This window comes from Aotus nancymaae, unplaced genomic scaffold (genome assembly GCF_030222135.1).
Source record: "Aotus nancymaae isolate 86718 unplaced genomic scaffold, 86718_ANA_hifiasm-v0.15.2.pri h1tg000016l, whole genome shotgun sequence".
Classification (NCBI taxonomy): Eukaryota; Metazoa; Chordata; class Mammalia; order Primates; family Aotidae; genus Aotus; species Aotus nancymaae.
Genome location: NW_026988428.1, coordinates 81,648,436 through 81,673,553, shown reverse-complemented (window position 1 = coordinate 81,673,553; position 25,118 = coordinate 81,648,436). Strand labels below are relative to the sequence as shown.

At 36.9% G+C, this 25,118-nt stretch overlaps 1 protein-coding gene across 2 annotated transcripts in view; it reads right to left on the bottom strand.

Moving 5' to 3' along the window:
• PIK3C2G (phosphatidylinositol-4-phosphate 3-kinase catalytic subunit type 2 gamma) overlaps positions 1-25,118 on the bottom strand; it is a 419,361-nt gene that overhangs the window by 257,290 nt on the left and 136,953 nt on the right. For both annotated transcript variants that reach the window (XM_064377719.1, XM_064377720.1), the window contains 3 exons: positions 20,336-20,458; positions 13,244-13,375; positions 4,054-4,168 (listed from right to left, as the gene is read on the bottom strand). In XM_064377719.1, coding sequence (XP_064233789.1) covers positions 4,054-4,168; positions 13,244-13,375; positions 20,336-20,458 — 370 coding nt within the window. The remainder of the gene's footprint in view (positions 1-4,053; positions 4,169-13,243; positions 13,376-20,335; positions 20,459-25,118) is intronic.

Sequence of the window (25,118 nt, the reverse complement as noted above, 5' to 3'; positions counted from 1 at the left end):
ATTTTAGATACAAATGAAGAGGAGAGGAAGTAGAGAAATACAGATGACAGCACTTTGGGAGGCCGAGGCAGGCAGATCACCTGAGGTCAGGAGTTTGAGACTAGCCTGGCCAATATAGCGAAAACCCATCTCTACTAAAATACAAAAATTAGCTGGGTATGGTGGCATACACCTGTAATCCCAGCTTCTTGGGAGGCCGAGGCATGAGAATTGCTTGAGCCCGGGAGACGGAGGTTGTAGTGAGCCAAGGTGCCACTGCACTCCAGCCTGGCGACAGAGTGAGGACTCCGTCTCCAAATAATAATAACAATAATAATAATAATGAAACATAGAATAGAACAAGAACCACATGAGTTTCTACGAAACAGCTTTGTGTTTAGTGCTTAAATATGTGACAGAGCTGTTCCCCTAGCTTGCATTCGGGGAGAGGCAGGAAGTTGAGGGAGACCCAGACTACGTGAGTCAAGCAATAACTTATGTATCTGCCTCCATTTCTTAACTAAATTCTATTTCACTCTGTCCGCTGCTTCTGGTTGGTACATCAATCAACCATAGGACCTGAAAAAAGTATTGACTGGAAGTAATCACATCTGTGTCACATCACATCCCTTGTCATACTGGAGTGGCTACAGTGTGGCAATAACCACCATCTAGTCAGGACCATTGGAAGAGGGAATTCAGATCAGCTTAGTATAATCTTTTCATTATGCAGAGGAAAATATAGTTTAGGCGACTTGTTCAAGGTCGTAAGGCTGTCTGTAAAAGAAAGACTAGAATCCAGATTTTCTAACTCTCAGCCAGATGTCTTTCCCCGAGACTCTAACTCCCTAACAAAACAATGGATGCAGAACTGGAATCTCCTCACCATCTCATAATCTTTAGGTTGAAAGATTCTGCTCTAAATTTAGCTGACTATGTAATTAAATGGATACTATTAAAGGTTTTGACTTTACTACCTTAATAACTCTATCTTATATATTGCATCATCAATTAAAATCATGCTGTGAGCCTTTTAATGTATCTATATAGTTTGAATTTATTTTGTTAACTTGGGATGGTTTAACTTTTGCATACTGTAGAATGATTTACATGCCCTTCCTCCACTTATTTTAAAGGTGAATTCTGTTATGGATCGAGATTTTTACTTGGAAATCTGTGCCATTATTGAATATTTGATGTTTTCCTTCAGATTCCACTGCCAAAATCTGTGTTCCTAAAGGAACTATTCACTTCATCTGAGAATAATCAAGGATAGTCCCTCATCTGATAGATTCTCTTCTCCTTCTCCTACCATCACCACTGTTCACTCCCCATAGAACCTTAAAATCATGAATTTATATCCACAAAACTCTGGCAATGGTCATACTTGAAAATTTTCATTACGCTGAGGTGTTTTGGATCTGTCATAAAATAGTTTGATAGAAAATACATCTGTCCTCTTAAAGAAAGGTGATTTATAACTACATCTAGACACCCCATAGGTCTATATAAAATGCAATGTATCTCAAACTGAATTCATCATATTACTCTGTTGAAGACTGTCTGTTCTTTCTCTGTGTTCATTCTTAAAACTGAAGATATGGTTGTGAACTCAGGAATTCAAGTTTCTGTCTCTGTTTTCTTATATGTTTCCTTCATATAGTTGCATCCCTTTCTGTTTTTAAAAAGTTTCTAAAATCTACCATTTAATGGTTTTTTCTTAGTTTTGGCCCTATGATCTTTAACCTCGATCACTAAAATATTTTTTTAACAAGTGTTCAGGCTGGGTGCAGTGGCTGATGCCTGTAATCCCAGCACTTCGGGATGCTGAGGCAGGAGGATTGCTTGAGGTCAGGAGTTCAAGACCAGCAGGAGCAACATAGTCAGACTCCCATCTCCACAAATAAAAAAAAAATTAACAGGGTATGGTGGCATGCACTTGCGGTTCCAGCTACTTGGGAGGCTAAGATGGCAAGATCGTTGGACCCCAGGAGGTGGAGGCTGCAGTGAGCCATGTTTATGCCACTGCACTTCAGCCTGAGTGACAAAGTGAGTCCCTGTCTCAAAAAGAAATGAAGAAAAAAACCAACAACCAGTAAAACACATGCAAAAAATCCAAACAAAAACAAAACCAACAAAAACAAGTGTTCACGTATCTAATCTTCTTGTTTTTTAAGACATTTTCTACAATTGCTAGAACTATTTTTTATGACTTACTGCCCAGATAATCATATCCAAACCTGGTACACAATCTAGTACCCTAATGATTTTCCACTTTTTACCACTGTTCTTCACATAATTTATTCTTTAATCTTAACTAACTTGTCATGTTTTGAAACTGCCAACTCTTTTCTGAATCTGTGTGTTTGCATTGTGCATTCCTTCATGATGGATAGTCCTTCCCACTTAAACTCATTAGTGAGAATTTACTCATTCTCTAAAGGGCATTCAAATGTCATGTCCTCTGGATGTCTGTCCCCAGACTTCATACATTTCTTTACTTTCCCTCAGGAATATTCATTGCTATTCTCATTGCGTTAGTGTTCCTACAATGGGTATAGTATCTGTCACATTACATCAGAGTGAGTTGTGAAAGTCTGTCTCTCCAGCTGGATTTTGCATTCCTTGAATTCCTGGCTTGGTATTACGTATTTGCTCATTTTTGTAAGAGTGTTTATCATAATGTTTGGAGCATAGTAGTCATATATAAAACATGAATAAAGTGTGATTGAATTGAATCTCTAGCATTTTGCTATTTTTCTTCATTAGTAGAATATATTTACCGGGTTTGTGATAAGTCTCTCCTCTTTATTAATGGATTATATTTATCATTTTGTTCTTTTAAAACACAACAAATGCTAATTGATAAGATACCACATGTGGAGTGTCTCTGATGTTGTGCCAAGATCTAATCTGAATAAGCATTCTTTTTTAACATGCCCACAGATTAGAAGTGGATCTTTAGGTGTCATCTGGTTGAATCTTCCTCTGCAAGAATGTGATGTCATATTTTTATTAGTATTAATTTTTCCTTTCCATGTAAAATATTTTTCTGCACATTTTTCTCAACTCTGTGTCCCAAACCTTTCACCACAAGCCTGGAAACTTAAGAGCCTGAAGACTCTACTAACTTCCGCTAGAGCTGTGATGTCAACTGAGGAAATCCTTTTCTCAAAAGCACATTTGACAATATCTGGAGACATTCTCTGATTGTCAGAACTGAGAAAGTGCCTTGGGCATCCAGTGGAAAGAAGCCAGGGATGATGCTAAACATCCTGAAATGCACAGAACAGTCCCCACAACAAAGAATTTTCTTGTCCAAAATGTCAATACTGGTAAGGTTGAAAAACTCTGTTCTAAAGGATGCTGCCCAGAGAGCATATTCTAATTTTTCCTATAGAGGAAAAATTCCTTGCATTTTCCATGCCTATTCCATGCATTTCTGTGTATGAGACTGTGCATGCCTCAAGTTTCCAACCAATCTGATGAACGACAATTGGGAACCCATAAGGAGCTATAAGCAGTAAGGACCAAAGCCTGAAGTCATTTACCACCTTTCATTTATGATTGCAAATCACACAGAGTAGACAGACTTTAAGAAAAAAAAAAAAAAAAGGGATAATTTGTTTCCAGTTTCTTTCCTACTACTCAGTTAATTGCTAGTCATTTTAGAAACATGTAACAGAAGAGATTTTAAAGAAATATGACACAAAGCTGAGGCAAGTGTGAGTAGGATACCAAGTTAATAATTCATACCAATGACTGTTTTTAGACAATAGAAAGAAAAGTGAATGGCCATAATGAGTATACTAATGGCAAACACTCCACAGTCCTCCAATATGACCTTGTTGGATGGAAAATGGTTTGAAATTGCCATTATATAAACTGGGATAAAAGTGCTTTGAGAGTACTGTACATAAAATAAATAGCGGTTTCGCAAATCCCAGAAGGCTGAAGGCAGAGAAGGCTATTAAAATGTGTGATCCTGGAAGAAATTGTTTCTGTAATTGACAACAAACTACTTGTCAACCAATACTTGCCTAGTGTACTTTAATATTGTAGCCTGGCACTTACCTGCAGGGTCACTGGGGATGGCTGACTTACATCCCACACTCCTGGAGCTATCATTTCTATGGGAGGCTCACTCTGAAATGTCATGCTGAATAGCATAGACCCGAGAATGGATTTTCTGCAAAAGACAACACATATAGACAGACAGGAATCACTTCATGATGGAAGCTATTATTATCTGTAAATGTTTTCTTTTGGAATATAAACATAATCAGCTATTATAGTGGCTTTATTCAGTTGCTGGAAAAGAAATGAGAGAGTCCACCAGCCTAGACACTGATTAACAGTTCATTTTTAATATACCACATGCTTGGCTATTTTCGTAGAAGCCTACATTTATTTTCCACATGAGAAAATTATTTACCCACAGTGGTTTCTAAGGGATAGCATTTATTTTTAATTGTCATCAATGGTGATTATAAGGTGGGACTAAGAATTTCAGATTTATATTCTTGGAGTTACAACTGCCTTAAATCAATACAGATGTCAACCCTTCAGAACATATTTTGCTCCATGGAGTGACTAAATCCCTGGGAATCTTTAAAGATATAAGTTCTAAATTTATAGAAAAAAGATTTAAATTAGCATAGCATATGATTTGCAGAATAAAAATAGTTGTGGTGCTTCATGGAGGAAACACTTTCTTACACATAAATAGAAAGATTATTCATATTCTAAATGTTTAAAAATTGGTGGTAAATTACCATAGTAAATGAGAGTACATACAGGAAAGGCTTTAAACAGGGAAGAGTTTGTGCATGGTTTTAACAGCTTCAGTAACATCCAAATCCACAGATCCTTATATGAATTAGAAAAGAAGTCATACCTGGCTGTGTATATGAGTCGGAATATCAGTAAAATGTTCCAATGATCATAGAAAACTGTCTTTGATGTTAATATGCCAAATTGAAAATGCAAAACTGAAAGTCAACAAAATTAAAGTTTATAAAGAACTTTAATGCATCAAGTGAGTTCTCCTAAAAGCAATATATAATTCCATCTTGCCATTTAACAGATCTTATGCAAAATATGAGGAAGACATTCAACAAATAAAGCTTTCTTTGGACCTTTAGCTTTCTGAAGACTGCCTCTTTTATTATTTTCTCTATTTAAAGATATTGTAAGCAAATACCTGCCTAGGGGAGCATAATGTGCTTTATTAAAATATGGGTAGATGTTTTATATGACTTAAGAATATTCTTCTAGCAGGATAAATTTTAAGTTTTCTTTGTTTCTTTGTTGCATCCCTCCCTTACCTGAAGAAAATCTGTCTTGGTATAACAATATCGGGGGGCCAGTATTAGGAAGGTAAGGATTAGTTTAATAGAGGTGAAGATTAGAAAATTATTATTGTAATTTTCCCTTTTGCCTTTCAGGGCATATGATCTTCACCCCAAAGGGCCAAACTCCCATCTGCCCAGGAAAAGTTTTGAATTAGTGTTAAGCAGAATGCAAGAGGAGAAAGAAACATGTCTAATACCAAACTTGGAGGTCATAATGTTCTCCACAGCATTCAGAGACAATGTTTCTATGCGTGGAAAAGAATCAACAGAGGTGAGGAAGGAGGAGGATGTGCCATATCGGATAGGAGAACATGACGAAAGAAAAGCCCATCGCTTCCTGGGAATTTGGGAGGGTGAGAAGTAGAAGACAGAGAAAGAAGGAGCCAAATAAGCACGGCTGACATAGGTGTCCCAGTTTGCCTCTCCTCTGCTTCGGCAAGCAGATGGGAGACGTGTGAGATCAGTGAGCAAAAAACATAATGCTGAAGGCAGAGGAGCTTCTCTTCGCACTCCCTGTTTCAGATCCTGGAAGGAAATCACCTCTTGAGTGGTTCTGTACTACGTGTGGCATGGCCATTAAACTTGGCATTATGTGATTAACAGGCAGGAGCAACTTGTGAGTTTAGCTTTGTTGGGCCTTCTCTGGGTTCTGTGTAGATAAGATGGGATCTGGAAATATCTAAAGATTTTTGAGAGGGAGAGTTTCCAGAGTTTCCCTGGTGGGAATAAGGGCTTCTGTAATAAGGGCATCTGATTGGACCATTCAACCTGGGGTCAACTGGAAGTCGTTGGCAAACCTCAGAAGGCTCCATGGTGCCTGTGAAAGCCTGAGTTACCCAGGGCTTCCCAGGAAACCCTGACCAAGCTGGGGGAGCCCCAGTCATGAATTACAGACTTCAGCTGTAACAAGCATCCATCAGCTTAAAAAGGGGCTTTGATTTGGGTATCGGAGGTCACCAGGGCAAATAATCTGTTTTTATGTTTTTTGTTTTCTCCTTTTCTTATATATCCTTTCCCCCTCCTAGGAAGATAACCAGAGAGTAAGAAAGTTATCTGAGTGACCCATCATTTTTATCCAGAAGAGACTGCATATTTCTAAAAGGACTATTAAAAGTTACTGAACTAATACCTTGTCACAGATGGAACTTTATTTCTTCTCATTAGTTACAGGGTGGGAGCTCATGAGGAAGAGTGTGATACAGGAGTTGCTTTATTTATTCACACCTAAGTTGTAGAATGTGTTATATTTGTGGTCTTACCATATTTATATGTCTTGGCTATGCTTTAATCCAGAAATCTGAATGATCTAAGAGGTCTTGACAGAGGATGAGGAGACTCAAGAATTTGATGGTAATTACTGTCCTCAGATTGAATCTTGGATGTATTGTCATCAAGGCTTTAACCCTGAGGCACATGTGGCAGAGTGAAGTCAGAACACTTGACATAGTGTGTGTATGGGGCAATCTATCAAAAAATAAGGTGTAGGGTGAATGAACTTCTAGCTATCTATTAAGGCTAATATATACACCACTTAAAGTCATTCGAGGGGGAAAGGAAATAGATGTTTGGCACTATTATGGAGGTTCTTCATGTATTTGATATTAATCTACTTTTTTGATAATAAAATTTGCCTAAAAATATTTTTAGATACTGCAAGCATAATGGAGGGAACGCATTTCCATAGACTTCATTAAATAGAAAATATAGGGAAGATGAGGAAATTGAGTTGTGAAATTGAAATGTGAAAAGATACATCTAAGAGTGTTGGTAGTTCTCAGAAAGAAGATGAAAATAGAAACTTTTAAGACCAGGCAAATGGGACCATTGGTCATTTTTTAAAGTATTACTACTGTGAAAACATTTATTAAGTTAGTTAAAATGAAACATTTTGAAGGCAGGATATACAAAAAAGAGTTCCATGTAATGGAAAGAACACCAGACTTTGTATCAGGACACCTGGAGCCTGTCTTTATTATTTACCTTCCCTTTAATAGCTTAACTTTTTTGAGCTTCTTGGACAAAATCAATGATCTTCAGAGTTTTGATATAGCTTTGGGGTTCTGCTGGTAGTTGAGGGTGAGCTTCAGATAGATAGTAGGAAGATGTCAGTTAGGCTGGGCTATGGGTTTATAAATTCTCTTGACAAAACACACTCATGGAATCACTCTTATACTTTGAGATTTTTTTTAATATGATGCCATTAGAAGAAGGACTACACCGCTAAACATAATATTTCAAAATATTTGTTCTGGAGTACCTTAAGACACTTTTCAGTTTAAATATATTTTATAAATTCGTTGACTAGAAAAGCCAACACAAAATTTGTGACACCAGGAGAACAGATGGCCTGGTTTACCCTCTTTGGGTCACTTTTCCTCAAGCAAAAAGATAAGGTGTCTGTCTACATAAAACAATTATCAATTTTAGCCACAGTATTCTATGTGTCCATTGCTGGCATCTTGGAGCCAAAGAATTTGTAGCAGGCAGGACCAAAGGATCTGATGTTATAAAATTATTTGGGCTGCTGACTTTATTATGTCTAATAGGTTTCACAAGCAAGAGTAGAGTCTAGGCAAGGCTGAGCTGGTACCCTGTTGTGTTAGGCTATTCTCGTGTTGCTAAAAAGAAATTCCTGAGATTGAATAATTTATAAAGAAAAGAAGTTTACTTGACTCATGATTCTGCAGGCTTTACAAGAAGCATGGTGCTGGCATCTGCTCAGCTTTCAGGGAGGCCTCAGGAAGCTTCCAATCATGGTGGAAGGCAAAGGGTGAACAGGTGTCTCACATGGTGAGAGCGGGAGCAAATTTTGAGGACATGCCACACACTGCCAACCAACCAGATCTTGCAAGTACCCACTCACTAGTTCAAAGACAGCCCCAGGCCATGAGGGATCCATCTCCATGACCCAAACATCTCCCACTATGTCCTACCTCCAACACTGGAAACTACAATTCAACACTAGATTTGGAGGAGACAACATCCAAACTATATTATTCTTCCCCTGGCTCCTCAAATCCCATGTCCTTCTGACATTGCAAAATACAATCATGCCTTCTCAATAGTCACTCAAAGTCTTAATTCATTCCAGCATTAACTCAAATGTCTGAAGTCCCAGTCCGAAGTCTCATTTAGAGATAAGTTATTTCCATCTATGAGCCCATAAAATCACAACAAATTATTTATTTTCAAGATAAAATGGGGGTAACAGAAATTAGGTAAAAATTCTCATTCCAAAAGGGAGAAATTGGCCAAAAGAAAGGAGTTACAGGTCCCACACAAGTCTGAAACCCAGCAGGGCAGTCATTAAGTCTTAAGGCTCCAAAAATAACCCTGACTCCATATCCCACATCCCGAGCACACTGATAACAATGGTGGGTTCCTAAGACCTTGTTCAGCTTTGCCCCTGTGGCTTTTCTATGATGAGTTAGTAAACTGCTAGTGACTCTACCATTCCAGAGTCTGGAGAGCAGTGGCCCATTTCCCACAGATTCACTATGCAGTGCCCCAGTAAGGACTCTGTGAAGAAGCCAACTCCACATTTCTCCTCTGCAGCTCCCTACTAGAGGTTCTCTGTGAGGAATCTGGCCCTGTAGCAGGCTTAGGCCTGGGTACCCAGGCTTTCCAGTATATTCTTTGAAATCTAGGTGGAGGTTGCTAAGCTTCCTTCACTCTTGCACACTGTGTGCTTGCAGATTTAACACCTTGTGGAAGCTGCCAAGGATTATAGCTTGCATTTTACAAAGTGGTAGTCCAAGCTGTACCTGGACCACTTTGATCTGAGGTTGGAGCCAGAGCAACCTCGACGTGGGGAGCAGTGTCCTGAGGCTGCACATGGCAGCAGAGCCCTGGGCCTGTCCCTAGAAACCATTCTTTCCTCCTAGGGTTTCACATTTTCTTGGCTATCAGTACCTGACTCTTTTTTAGTTAGGCAAATATGTCTAACAAGTACTTGCTCCAAGCCCACTTCAGCTTCTCTCCTGATAATGCTTTTTCTTTCTCTGCCAAATGGCCAGGCAGCAAATTTTCCAAACTTTTATACTCTGCTTCCCTCTCAAATACAAATTCTAATTCTGAGTCATTTTTTCACTCTTGCATCTAAGGTGAGGCTGTTAGAAGCAACCAGGCTACCTATTGGACGCTTTGCTACTTAGAAATTTCTCCTGTCGAATACCCTAAGTTACCATTCTTAAGTTCAAACTTCCACAGATTCCTAGGGCATGAGCACAATGCAACCAAATTCCTTGCTAAGGCATAACAAGAGTAACCTTTGCTTCAGCTCCCAATAAGTTCCTTATTGCCATCTGAGACCTTGTTAGCCTTTACAGAATTTATATCACTATCAGTGTTTTGGCCACAACTATTTAACCGATCTCTCAGAAATCACAAACTTTCTCTCATTTTCCTGTCTTCTTCTGAGTGGTCCAAACTCTTCCAGCCTCTGTCTGTTACCCAGTTCTAATGCTACATCCACAGATATCTTTATAGCAATACCCTACTTCTGGTACCAATTTTCTAGGTTAGGCCATTTTTGCATTGCTGTAAGGAAATACCTGAGCCTGGTCAATTTAAAAAAAAAGAGGTTTAAGTGGCTCACAGTTATGCAGGCTTTACAGGAAGCATGGTGCTGGCATCTGCTGGGCTTCTGGGGAGGCCTCAAAAAGCTTACACTCATGGCAGAAGGCAAAGGAGGAGCAGGTCTCTCACTATCTCGAGGACAGGACCAAGCCATGAGAGATCTCCTCCCATTACCCAAACACCTACCACGAGGACCCACCTCCAACACTGAGAACCCACCTCCAACACTGAGGACCATAATTCAATATGAGATTTAGAGGGGACAACATCTAAATACATCCCTCTTGTAGGGTAGCGGAATGTTTACAGAGTGTTTATGGAAAAAGGCATGGCACCTAAGAGCAGGAAGGGAGGCAGCTTAAGGTAGTAAAACTCAGACGTGCATTCTAGTTTTTGTTCTATTTACAAGTAGTCTGGTACTAATTGCTGGTTTTTAAATCTTCATTTATCATAGAGTTCTTTACCTGTAAATGACATATTTGGACTAACTGAGGGTCTCTCTTGGATAGCAGAAAAAACGATAAGAAATTCTTATCTATAATTTTTTTTCAGTTATATGATTTTGAAGATATATCTGAAACAATTTGATACAATGGAGTCAGGGTTGGCTACTTGGGGAATTGTCTAAGGAATCTAACTGTTTTGAGATTAAGATTTATTTTAGGCCTTTTTTGAAATTATGAAAAACATCCTAATTTTTCAAGGTTTTAAAGTCATCTTGGGAGCTTTAAAAATACTGGTATTCAGGCCAGATCACAGACCAGTTAAATTAGAATATTTGGGCATGCTTGGGCTTTATGTTTAGTTTTAAATCTCCTCAGAAAATTCTATGGTTTAATTAGGGTTGAGAATCTCTGTGCTGAAGTAGTTTACCACAATTTAGAAATGCTAAGTAATTACCATACTATTAATTTGGAACTTGAATAGGGGAGGGATCTCATAGAAACTGTTGAGGTAAGGATAACATTTTCTCACTACATTGTGGTGACATTACAAATGCAGATGAGGTGGAAGCCTTGTCTGCAAAAGACAGCACTATAAAACTTCTGTGGGCCAAATTTACTTTTGGACTTGAGACTTATTGAGATAGAATTGAAGATAAGTTTGCATGCTTGAAAATGTAGAAGTTTATTTTTATTTTCAGACTTTGTTGATGCAGCCCTAACTGATGTACCTGAGTTTAATCACCATTGGTTCATCTGAAATCCACTTCTGGAAACCACAAAGAGATAGGAAACCTTTAATTCTGCATATTTTCAGTTGATACATGTGTTGGAAAAAATAATGACATAAGCATTCATTATAGTTCCACATGGCTGGCTATGGGCAATTTGAACTGTAATAAAAGACAGATTCAATATCAAATGTTTATGAGCAGGGATTATCCCATGAAAGAAAATAAAATTAAGTCACCAATTTGCTTTGATTTGAAAGATCTGCATCAAATAAATTGGGTTAGAATCTTTTTAACTTGAAGCAATGAGCAAAGTGGAGTCTTCCCAGCCTCCCAGTTGCACCATGTGATGTGTTTCTGGTTTCTTAAAAATATCTGTATTTCCTTAAATTATCCAGCATAGGAGAAAAGCAGATTTTCTGATTTTCAGGAGAAATAGGTTTTTTAAAAAATATTTAGAAATGCTTATTGAGTACTTGTTGAAGTGAGTTGTGTTTTCTGATGTCTCATCATCCACAATTTTGACACATCCCTTTAAAAAATGCCACCTAGGATCAGTCCCAGATGCCATCTCTCACAAATGCTCATCTTCTATGACCACTCGCCTGTAAAATGCTTACCAATGGTAAGTGACATATGACAAAACAACATGGAGGTGGTATTTTTACTATCATGTTCATCTGGAAAAATGCCTTCAAGATTAGTTTTAAAGACAAAAATATTTCTAAATTATTATGTGTTTAGTGTTTATTGATTTGTATGTGCAAGTAGTGTGTTACATGAGGGGAGAGTAACATGGACTTAACCTTTTTTTTTCCAGTGGCTAATTAGAAATATTCTACAAAAAATGGTAGATCTTACAAATACTGCAGGTGAAACTTTAAGGAAACTCACTTATGAGAAGGAAGGACATTTGTATAGCTGCTCCTAGTGAGAAAGAAAATGAAGTACTTAGCACACAAATTATATCTTTGAAATGTCTGCTAATAGCAATAGGTATTGCTTTTAGGGCTAACCTGTTTCTTATAGAATTTGAAATCTTATTTCATTCTTTATCTCCCCTATAGGGACTGTTTCCCCCCCCCGCCGCCCCACAGTTCAATTTAGTAAACAAATCTGTACTGATTGCCTGTTTGTATGAGGTACTACATTAGATGATAGATGTGACAAAGATATACATATTCCCTGTCTTCAAGGAACACCAGTATAGAAATGGGCTAAAGCATGAAAACAAATAACAGAGCAACACACACACACACACACACACACACACACACACAGTGTACATCAGAAATAATACAACAAAGAAGACTTTTAAACATCTTTTATGGTGGCTAATAATTTTTCATATTGATTAGGTCTGGAAAATAAAGACTAATGCAATTTTTAAAAAATATTTTTGCATTACCATATCTTTCTAAAACAGCAGGGGCAGAAACATACTTTATAAAAATATTAACATTACAATATATGTTTTAATTTTTCCAAAGTCCTGAATTTTATCATTTGATTCTGAAGCAAGAGTAGCCATATGAAAAATGATTGATTTTTAAAAAATACTTTTTCCTTAATACTATAGAAAATCATGTAATTGATTTTATCAAGCATTCTGAATATTAATAGTTTCTAAGATTTATGGTTAAATCAACACTTCATTTTGCAACGATCATTAGTTCTGAGAGAATATCTGAACATGTAATTGACTTAGTTTTCTGAAAAATATCACCTTAAAGTTACTAAATATTTCTTCTTGGCAAGAAAAGCTCTGTAAGCCAGTTACCTTATATAATTTTACTTTAGCCAGAATTCCATGACTTACATTCTTTCTAAATGACAGTATTAATCCAAATCATTTTGAATTACTAATTCCAAAGAAATCAGCTGGTCAGAGAAGAAAACGTAACTGAGATTGGTCATACCAATACCTTTTCATTATAAATGACCCAGTTAACAAGTTGAGCATGAGTCCTGTTTCTAAAGCCGTTTCTACAATTTTACTTTTCAGTTCTGCTTTCAGTAGTCATAATTTATATTGAACTATGTCAATTTTAGAATAAAATGCCTTGATTTCCTCATTATGCCATGTACTGCAAAATATTTACTTCTAAGAATGTTTTATTGAAATGACAGGCTTATTACTCACAATTGATATACTTACTCTTTTGGAAACAATGGAAGACAAGACCACGCCAGTAAATTTGCATTGTTGGTTGCACAGGCAATCCCAAACAGTTTTACAGTGAGCATGGATTCCCTTGGAAGTGACTTTATTTCAAGAGGAAAATTGATCCTAAGAATAAAAGAAAGAGGTAGCATTACCTACCCAATTGTACTGATATTTTAATAAGAACATTCTTATCATTGTACTGGTCTGAGACAAAGATATTTATTTGAATAGAGACAGCCTCTTGAAATTTTTTGTTTGATCTTGTAAAAATAGGAATTTAACAGAAGTAGGTAGAATAGTGAGATTTTGTCAACTGGTGAAAATTATTCCTGATAATGTTGACATGTAAGTGTATATTTATAGTTACAATAACTTGAACATTTATTCTTAAGTTGTTGCAAGCACAGATGAAAAACAGACTTAGAAAGACATTGTGTTAGGGAATTGGAGAAGGCAGGAAATAACACAACATGGTTCTGAAAGATTAAGTTAGCTATAATGAGATGGAGATTTGGAAAAGAAGATTCCAGAAACAGGAAAAAGCACAGACAAGGGCATATATGGATGAAAGATTAGGTGTATCTGAGAAATAGTGAATGGTTAATTGTGGCTAGAACAAAAGAAGTCAAACTGATAGGGGAAGCTGTGGAGGATGTAATTAGAAAGATGGTGGTTGCCAGATTGCTTAAGAGCTCTACATGCCAGGCAAAGGAATTTGAACTTCTCCCTAAAGTCAAAAAGAAATATTTGAAACATGGAGCCAAAGTGTAGAGAGTTGTTTGTCATTTTAAATGTGGACCATTCTGGGTCATGATGAAGTCCTAGGAATTTGGGGAATGGTCACTGAAATGTAACACATATACAGTCTCTGGATATAATAAAGCCAAGACTCTCTCAGCTCAGATCCTGGATGGATTACAAATACCAGCAAGTAAAATTGGCTAAGGATAGACACAAGATTTTTAATGGTGAGAAAAACTTGAGTTTGAGTTGGAGCCATCAATACATATATAAGCAAGTGCCCAGAAGGTCCTAAATAATACTGTAAGACTGGGTGGGATATATTATGGGTGATGTGATTATTTAAGAAGGGTCTTTTGACCGAAAGTTGAGACTGTGATCTGATGTTCCTAAATAGGGGCAGGAAGACACGTACCTTTCATTCTTTTCTGGAGTCATCTCAATTGTATACAACTATATAAACAGATTCTCATATATGATCATTATACGAACATATGTCAATTATATGATCATTATATGATAATGCCTCAGAGAAGTATGGTGTTTGCGAAAGAACTATTTGTGAGATAAGGAGATGAAAGAAATTTTTTTCTAGGAGCTGAGATGGGGAGATATGTTTATTAGTAGATGAGAATGCCAAACAGGAATGAGAAAATCAGAACAAAGTTTGGCAGACAGGGCCAGAGTCATGGGAGATGAATCACTGATGAATGGGAAGGAGAAAGAGGAAAGAGACTTGAGGAGTGACTGAGCAGCTTTATGGGATGATAATCTGATGGCCATGAGGTGTGAGAGAAATAAACAGAATCTACCGGCCTTGTCATTCCCAGTTGAACTTTGATATTAAGTTGTTTGAGCAGTAGGTGATTATTAGAATATGGATGATGACCAAAGCCTTTTGTCCAACTGAAAGGTGCTGACTGAAGTTCACCCAGCTGAGGCCTCAGGTGATATTAAGCATCTTCTCACACTAGGAGTTGGCTTTCTAATCTGGAGACTAGGGAGCAGATTTTACCCAAAGTTTCAAATCAAACATTGGTGACTCCTTCTTTTCAGTGCCTGCACAGCATCCAGCCTTGTGGATAAGTGGAAGTTAATTTAGTTCAGTGACCACAGTTGAATTTAAGAAAGTACATCTCTCTCTGCTTCACATGGTGTCCACTAAGATAATCAGGTCCAGATCCAGGGTGGTCATAGAGCAGCTAACAGGATGAAAGACAGAAGAGCTATTTTAGAAGTAAAAGGGATAACTAATATCTGACTGATGGCATACCAGTGGAATGGACAATAAAGAATCAAAGATGAATTCTAGTTTCTAGATTACAACAGATGCTTTTAACTGATAAGGGAGAAAGAAGAAAGAGAAAATTGAGGTGGGAATAATGAATACAATTTAGGGAATGATGTTATTGAGTTAACAATAATTGTGAGATGCCAATATATAAACTGTCTGTGGAGAGAATGAGTCCAAGTTTGGATTTGGATATGTCTGTGTTCAAAAAATGACCTTATTGACTAAGATGCATTTAACCTTTCTAAGTCTTTCTTTTTCTTTTACACAAAGTGGAACTATTAGTATATAACACAAATATGGCAAATTTTAGGTTGAATATCAGCATTATATTCATTTATTCAATCAGTATTATAATAATTTGTATTAGCCATTGTGTATTTAATACTCAGAGTGTAAAAAAACACATTTCTTGTAGACATATAAAATGTAAGTTGATATGATTTGGCTTTGTGTCCCCATCCAAATCTCATCTTGAATTGTAATCCCCAGTTATTGAGAGAGGGACCTGCTGGGAGGTGACTGGCTCATAGGAGCATTTTCCCCCATGCTGTTCTCGTGATAATGAGTGAGTTCTTAGATGTTCGGACGGTTTTATAAGTGGAAGTTTCTCCTGCTCTCTCTTTTCCTGCCATCTGGTAAAGAAAGTACTCGCTTTTCCTATCCCTTCTGCCATGATTTGATGTTTCCTGAGGCCTCCCCAGATATGCAGAACTGTGAGTCAAGTAAGCATCTTTCATTTAGAAATTATCCAGTCTCTTGTAGTATCTTTGTAACAGTGTGAGAACTGACAAATACGTAAGTCTAGCTAGACTCGAAGGAGAAAAATAAAGAAAAGACTAGAGTGAGAAGAATCTTCTATTGTTAAAGACTGTCAAATTTTAGATTAAAATATTAAATTGGGACCCAGTGTGGTGGCTGATGCCTGTATTCACAGCACTTTGGGAGGTAGAGGCAGGTGGATCACCTGAGGTCGGGTGTTCTAGACTAGCCCGACCAACATGGAGAAATCCTGTCTCTACTAAATATACAAAAAAAAAAAAAAAAAAAAAATAGCAGGTCATGGTGGTACATGCCTGTAATCCCAGTTACTCAAGACTGAGCCAGGAGAATCACGAACCCTAGAGGCAGAGATTGTGGTGAGCTGAGATTGTGTCATTGCACTCTAACCTGGGCAACAAGAACAAAACTCTGTCTCAAAGAAAAAAAAATTAAATTGGATATCTATATGTTTAGGTATCCAAAACTAAAAGTCCTTTCTTTTCATTCATATTCTTTCATACTTGTTATATTCATTTAAGATAATATGGATATATTTCTCAGCTTAAAAGAAGCTCTGAAACTTGACATAAAATGCTGATGATCCTGTGGAATGCACAGCAATTTCTTTAATGTTCTTTCTTTTACCTATAATTGACTCTCTATTCAGCTTTTATATTTCTGTGCTAGAATGAAAACTGTAATTTCACCTTATTTCTCACATGATCTAGAATGTTCTTTTTTCCCATTAGGTCTGGCTTCTTCATGTATAACTTCACTTGTTAGTTTTTTTACAACAAGAATGAAAAAAATTATATAAGTTACAGTGGATAGTTACTGCCAATTTCCATTCTGTCATTTTTATCAATAAAAAGAAATTCCTTTAGGATAAGAATAAGTGCTTCCTAAGTAGTTATTTATTCATTCTTTAATACATATGAATTTTTAAAACCAGAATAATCTCGCATTCACTGAATTTTTTTTTAACTTTTGTATGGCTACTTAAAAATCAAAGGAATGAACTTTCAGACAAAAAAGGAAAAAATATAAAAGACAACAGTAAATGGAGTTAGGCTGCTTTTTTAAAAAAAAAAACTAAGGAATAGGTACAGATCTCAAGTTTTAACCACATGTTTGCCTCACTATAGTATGTAAGAACGAATAATCATTAAAATTTTTCTAAAAATTGTATTCTTCTATATGAAATAGTTTTTCTAAAACCAGAGTAAGTTTCTGAGAGTGAAAAGTGAGAGATTTTGAAAGCTACACTTTTTCTTTCTTTTTTTCTTCTGAGACAGAGTCTCACTCTGTCACCCAGGCTGGAGTGCAATGGTGCAATCTCAGCTCATTGCAACCTCTGCCTCCTGTGTTCAAGTGATTCTCCTGCCTTAACCTCTTGAGTAGCTGGGATTACAGGCGCAGGCCACCGCACCTGGCTAATTTTTGTATTTTTAGTAGAGATAGGGTTTCATCATGTTGGCCAGGCTAGTCTTGAACCCCTGATCTCAAATGATCCACCTCTTAATGTGCTGGGATCACAGGAGTGAGCCATTGCGCCTCGCTGAAAGCTACATTGTTCAGAACTCTCCTATTAATACTGAAACAAAATAAAAACAGTAGGCCATTGCAAGTACTTTATCTTTTTACTGAGTAAAATGGAGAGCCAGTTCAGGATTTTCAGACAGAAAAATGACAAGCCTTGACTGATATTTTAAAAAGACCACTTTAGCTGTTGTGCAAGAAGGACTATAAAGGTGTAAGAGAAGTAGGGAGACCATTATACAGCCATACAGAGGAGAGATGATGGTTGTTTAGACCACTGGAGGTGATGAGAACATATTCTGGATATGTTTTGAGAAGAGAGTCAGCAGGATTTTCTGAACATGAGGAATGAAAGGAGATTCAGACTAAGGATTTTGATCTGACAAGCTAGAATTAGAATTGATTATCCAGAGTGGCCATCCATGGGTGGAGTGGTTTGAAATATAAGATCAAAAATTTAGTTTAAGACATATTGATTCTCTAAGTGTGGAGTTTGTGAATGATGCCTGGGTTGGTGATATAAATTTGGGAATTGTTGGCAGATAAATGGTATTTAAAGGCATGCAACTATAAGCGAAAAGTGAGGGAATAATGACATATATAACAGAGAAGAGGGTTAAGGGCTAAGATTATAATCAGTCTGGGATAAGGAAAGGACATGAAGAACAAATGGCCAGTGAGGTAAGAGTCAGCCATGTGGAAAGCAAATTTCAAGACGGAGCATGAGATCAACAGTGCCAAAAACTTCTGACAGGTCATGTAAAATGAGGACTAAGAAACAAACATTGGATTTAGCCATGAATGTTACTGGCGACAATTTCAGTGGAGCAGAGGTGATGAAAGCTTGATTGGAGTATGTTATAGAGCAGACAAAAAAACTGAATAAAGTGAATGTAGATAGTTATTTGGAAGGTCTCATTACAAAGCAGAGAAAAGAAATGGGATAGCTACTGGCAGGAGAATGGAGTAGAACAGAGGTTGTTATTATTTTATTTCTTAATTTAAAACATGAGTACTATTCATGGGATGTAAATACTCTTGTCAAAATTTTATATGTTGTAAGAAAAAGTATGCAAGTCACAGTAAAACCGTCAGCTTAGGAGTCATAGTGGGTCTAAATGCTAGCTCTGATGCTTTCTGATTGTGGGAACTGGGCCAAATTAATCAGTAAGTATCAGAATTAGCACTCAGATTTTTTAAAATTATACTTTAAGTTCTGGGGTATATGTGCGATCCTGCAGGATTGTTACATAGGTATACACATGCCATGGTGGTTTGCTGCCTCCATCCCCCATCACCTACTTTAGGTATTTCTCCCAATGTTATTCCTTCCCAATCTCCCCACCCCCTACGATCCATCCCCTAGCCCCCCAACCCCCAACAGACCCCAGTTCCTGACACGGAACAACCCTGGCAGAGGCATGACTTCTCAGTTCATAGTTAAGGTAACTAGATAGATGCAAAGAATCAGTCAAGGAATAGTTAGGGTAAGTAGATAAGATGCAAATGACTGGTGGATAGCAAGAACAGGGAATGGGGGTAATTCTGGAGGTAAAGATACAAAGATAGGTAGGGGCCAAAACACAGAAGGCCTTGTTTGCTTTGCTAAATAATTTGTACTTTGCCTTATAAGAATTAGAGAGCTACTGAAAAAATTTACAGGCAGAACTGATTCTATGAAAGAAAAAGGGATATTATTATTGAGTGTCAGGTCTTTGGTCAAAGGAATAAATAACCTTACTCAAGAAAGGGGAGATAGAGATTGTCATGGTCCTAGAAGAAGGTAGATTTAGTTTGGAATGGGAGGCACCATGAAATATGTGAGAATTGAAGGTCACATGCCATGTTTCAGGAGACAGTCTCCATTGATTATGGTAAGAGTAAGAGTAAGATAGATGTACTAACATCATCCTCTTCTACAAATTCGGACACATTTTTATTGATGGAAAAGCATCATGCTGAGAGTCAAATTATCTGCTAAGAAAGCCAGGTCCTCTGAAAGAGCTGAGGGAGAGTAGGCTGGGGAATTTTCTTCTGCTTGAGGTGGGAAGAATATTGATCTGAGAGAAGCAATAGACACTGCAGAGAAATGACTGAGAGCAAGTCAGCAGAGCATGAAGAAATGCAGCAGTAACCATGGAAAAGCTGTGGATGAGGCCTAGGAGCCCCCTGAGATTCTGAGTAAGGAAAAGGGTTAAGTTGAGTGTGGGGAGCAAAAAAAGGTGAGAAAGACAGTGATAATGTTAGGGAAGTATCTTCTTGATTTAACAAATCTTTACAGAAGAAGGAAGTGGGAGCCAGTCACCCCAAATTAAGCTTATTGTAAAAAAAAAATTTGATTGTTTAAATAAATTTATACTTCAGCTTATGTGAGAAAATGGAGATTATTCACATTATCAGGAGGGTTGTCTTTTCTTTGTTATTTCTGGACTCTCTCCACTTTTATCTCAAAGAAAGCATATTCCTGATATGCACAGTGTGTGTATGATTAATAAGTCTTCTTTTTTCAATTTCCCTTTTTTCTCAGTTCAATAATGTGAATTGGACACTTGTCTGGGTTTCTAAATGGACTTTTAATCTGTTGAATTGAACAGTCAGTTATCTATTAGCACTAGCATATTTATCATTCCACCGAATCAAATCAACTGGCAGCATATATTTTTTTAATCACATCTTTTGCTTTAAAAAAGGGGGGTAAAAGCTGATCTTTATTAGATAAATGATCCAAACAGAGTAAAGATTAAACTTACGTTTCATTCCAGTTGACCAAGAAAAAAAATAATTTCTTGACTGGGATATTTCTGCAGTTTCTCACTTGGCACAGCTTCTTTCCAGCATACGTAAGCCAACAGGTAAAAGAAAATGCTTTGTAGCTAAAAAGAAACAACATCGATTCAATATGCTTGGCACTTTAAAGAAACCAGCTTTCTATATGGGTCAATTATTTCTGTAGTCAAAAGTCAAATGATAAAGTGATGTTTGCTTGCATAAAGCATGCTTTCAAAATTGCTTTAAGAATTTATGTTGGATATGTCAACAAGACTGTGGAATAGCAGGCCCTAAGACTTTCCTTTATTCATGGAGAGAAAAATTCAACAATATGCTGACTAATTCCTTTTGTAAGAAAACCAGAAACCACTTAAGAGGCTCCTATAACCCAGGTGAATTCAAAACCAGCCATGTCAGAGTTGGTAGAAAAATTAGTGGCATTCACTTACCAGAACCTCCGGGCACAGGGTGGCATGATCAATGGTCAGAAGGAAACTCTTAATTTCTGGCTTCCCCTCAAGGAGGGAAAGAGAACACTGGAACATATATCTAACACTTAGACTTAGCACCATCAAGGCTACCCAAGGAACTAGCTTTTGTCTTTCCTGGATCTAAAAGCTGACAGGAAGTGGCACAGTCTAGGGGCCACTAAAAACAAAGATGATGGTTTGAACTAGCATGTACTTGCTATTGCTTCTCTCTACAGCTCAGCATACAATGATTAGGAAAACTCCCAATTTATGGCTTCTCCTTGGGGAGGAAAAGAATTGATTCATGTGTCCAACATTCCAGCTTGTGGGGGTACTATCAGAAGGACTGGTTTCTGTCTTATCTGTCTTGGAGCACTGCAGGACCTAGCATACCCTAGATTCCTGGAGACTGTTGAGAACAAAGAAAAGCTGGGTGGCTTCTTATTGTTCCAGAGGTCCTATGGTAGACTAGACAAGGCCTATGTACCTTGTCAGCCTCTCTCTGGTCAGGGAAAGTGGGAGAGAAGAAAGGAGCATAAATTTAAAAGCAATATTCCAGCTTTTAAAGAGATTGCCTGAGGGATTGCTTTCTGTCTTATCCAACTAGAAGCACTGATGGGATGCAGCATACTTATGCACACTACTGAAAACAAAACAATCTGATCACCTCACAGGAATTCCACCTGCAACACAACAGACAGACACCAGAAAAAGAAAGAAAACATGAGCTCCACAAAATAGAAACCAGCAAACTCCCTCTACGTGGAAATTTACAAGTAAGAGTGAAGATGCACTCTTATAAAAGGTTTGGAAGGCACACAGAATCTCTAGCCAGGTTTATTTTTGAAGCTTATTTTTTTTTTTCAGCGTGAAGCCAGACCACAAAGACTGAGAGAGTTAGCTTTTTTCTTTTTTTCAAATGTACAGATCCCAACACAAGGTAATAAGACACACAAAGAAACAGGAAACCATGACCTAGCCCGAGAAACAAAGGAACAAAACAAATCAATTCTAAGAAAATAAAGATATATAAATTATATGACAAATAATTCAAAATAACCATCATAAAGATACTCGATGAAAAATTATGGATTAATAAAATGAGAATATCAACAAAGATATAGAAAATATTATTAAAAGAATCAAATAGAAAGTTTGGAGCTAAAGGATACAATAACTGAGTTGAAAAGTTTACTACAGAGATTCTGAATCAGAATTGATAAAGCAGAGGAGATAATCAGTGAACTTGAAGACAGGTTATTTGAAATTGTCCAGCCAGAGAAGCAAAAAATGAAAACAACAATAACAACAAAAATCCCACAATGAACAGAAGAAAGCCAAATAGAATAATGGACACGATCAAGTAGGCCAATATATCAATATATTATTATGGGATTTTCAGAAGGAGAAAAAAGAAAAAAAAAAAAAACAGGGAAGAAAGCTCATTTGAGAAAGTAATGATTGAAAGCTTCCTAAATTTGGGGAACAAAATGAACATCCAGGTGCAGGAAGCCTACTGGATGTCAACTATGAAGAACCCAAAGAAGACCCCATAGGGACATATTAAAATCAAATTACAAAAAGTCAAAGATGAAAAGAGAATTTCACAGGCAGCTAGAGAAAGGGACTAATCATGTACAAGAGAACATTCATAAGATTATCAGTGTATTTTTCAGCAGAAACTTTGTGAGCCAGAAGAGAGAGAAATAATATATTCAGTGTGCTGAAAGAAAAACAAAACTGTCACTAAAGAATACTATATTTGATAAAAATCATCCTTCAAAAATATTGAAAGAGAACTATTTTATGAGATGAATAAAAGCTGAGGGAGTTCCTCACTATAGGACCTGCTTTATAAGAAACTGTCCTTCAAATTGAAATGAAACGATACTTTAGAGAAACACAAAAACATCAAAAGTATAAAACTCACTAGTAAAGATAAATTTATAGACAAATACAGAATACCGTAATGGTGCTAAATTAATTACTTTAAACTCCGGTATAGCATTTAAAAGACCAAAGTACAAAAATAGCTACAACAATGTGCTAATGGATATGTAATATAAAAAGATGTAACTTGTGACATCAATAACATAAAGTGTGGTGGGGTAGAAATAGAAGTACAGAGTTTTCTTTTGTAATTGATTTTAACAGCTTAAAGAAGGTTGCTATAAATATAAGGTATTTTGTGTAAGACTCATGGTAAACACAAAAAGAAACCTATGGAAGATATACAAAAAATAAACAAGTAAAAAAATCAAAACATATTGCTACCTAAAAAAATCAAAGCAAGTCACTACCCAAAAAAATCAATGAACTGTAAAAAATACAGCCAGAGAGGAAAAGACAGAGAAGATACAAGACAGAAAACAACTAGCAAAATGGTAATAATAAGTCCTTCACTATCAATTACTTTAAAAATAAATAGATTAAACTCCCCAATCAAAAGACATTGTCCATTTAACCAACAGCATGGCTAAATGAACAGAAAGTATACAAGATCCAACTAGATGCTACCAACGAAAGACCCATTTAGATTTAAGGACATGAAAAGGCCAAAAATGAAAGGATAAAAAAGCTATTCTGTGCAAATAGTAACCAAGGGAGCAGGTGTGGCCATGCTTACACCATCAAAGTAAAGTTTAAGTAAAAAACCATAACAAGAGAAAAAGAAGGACATTATATAATGACAAAAAGGTAAATTAACCAGGAGGCTATAAAAAAACATCAGAACACTCAATATATAAAGCAACTTCAGAACACCCAATATATAATGTAATCATTGACAGAGCTGAAGGAATAAATAGACAGCAAAACAATAATACTAGATATTAATAATAGCCCACTTTTAATAAGTAGAACAACCAGATAGAAGGTAAGTAAACAGAGGACTGGAACAACACTACAGACCAAAAGGACCTAACAGATAAATACAGAACATTCAACCCAGGAGGAGCAGAATACATATTCTTCTAAAGCAAACAGGAAATACTCTCCAGGCTAGATGACACATTAGGTCACAAAACAAATCTCACCAAACTTAAGAAAACTGAAATAATGTCAAGTAGCTCTCTGACCACAGTAGAATGATATTTAAAATCAATAGCAGGAAGAAATCTGGAGCATTCACAAATAGGTGGAAATCAAACAACACACTCCTGCAAAACCAATGGTTCAAAGAAATCCAAAGGGCAATTATAAAATTCTCAGAATTGGCAGTGCTTACAACTTGAGGAGTGCATCCTGCCCAGGTGCAGTGGCTGCCATTGAGACCCACCTGAGGCATTTTGCCTTCAGCCTCGCAGCACTCCCAGCTGCAGCTCCTGCACCTGTTCAGGTTGCTCACTCACCCTATCTTCCCTGTAGCCTGCTGCATCATGGAGTTGGCATTGGTGGCATTAGCACCAGTTGAGCTGATCTGCAGCAGCGGGTACCAACATTTATAGAATGAGGAAGAGCCTGAAGAACCCAAGAAGGCTTCAGGTGAGGTTCCTCCATCTTACAGTAGCAACTCTGCAGAGAGTATGGTATATTTGACTACGAAGATGAGTCTAATTTTCTAATGCCCCCGTTTTACAATGTGGTTACAAACATTACCAATTTATAATTAAGTCATGAGAATCAAGGCTGAAGCTATTTCTTTGGTTCCTGGAAGAGATGAAGATTTTGTGAGACAAGATGATTTTGATGATGCTGACCAGCTGAGGACAGGAATTTTTTTTGTTAACATTTTTCCTGGCCTTCCTCTTAACTGGATTGAGTTTTTTTTCTGTCTTTTTTCCTAACTGCTTCAGTGGCAGGAAGATATGACACCATTTCAGAATTTGGTCTCTTTCTATTTAAGTGGGTCCTGAGAGTCAGATTTCTAAACTGTTTCCCTTGATACTGGTAGTCAGCACTGTGGTTGTGGAATGAACCAAATGCTGAGTTAAGGTGCCTGATGCTAACATGATGATTATAAATTATTAGACATCTTGGGCCTGAAATAATCTCAAAATATCCTTACATTTTAAATGTGTAAGAAGCCTAGCTTGCTGGCAGAAAGCCAAGTGTGGGATGCAAGTGCCTAGTGGACCTCTTTTGGTAAGCAGAGCTAGCAAATGTTAGTTTGGTAAATAAACTAAGGCTAAAGTTAGCAGAATAAAGGAAATAATAAATATAAAAGCAGAAAAAAATGGAATAGAAAGTATATAAACAATAACAAAAAAAGGAAAAAGAACAAAGAGAACATTAAAACAATAGAAAAACAACAACACGACAACAAAACTCAAAGTTGGTTTTGGGAAAAGATCAA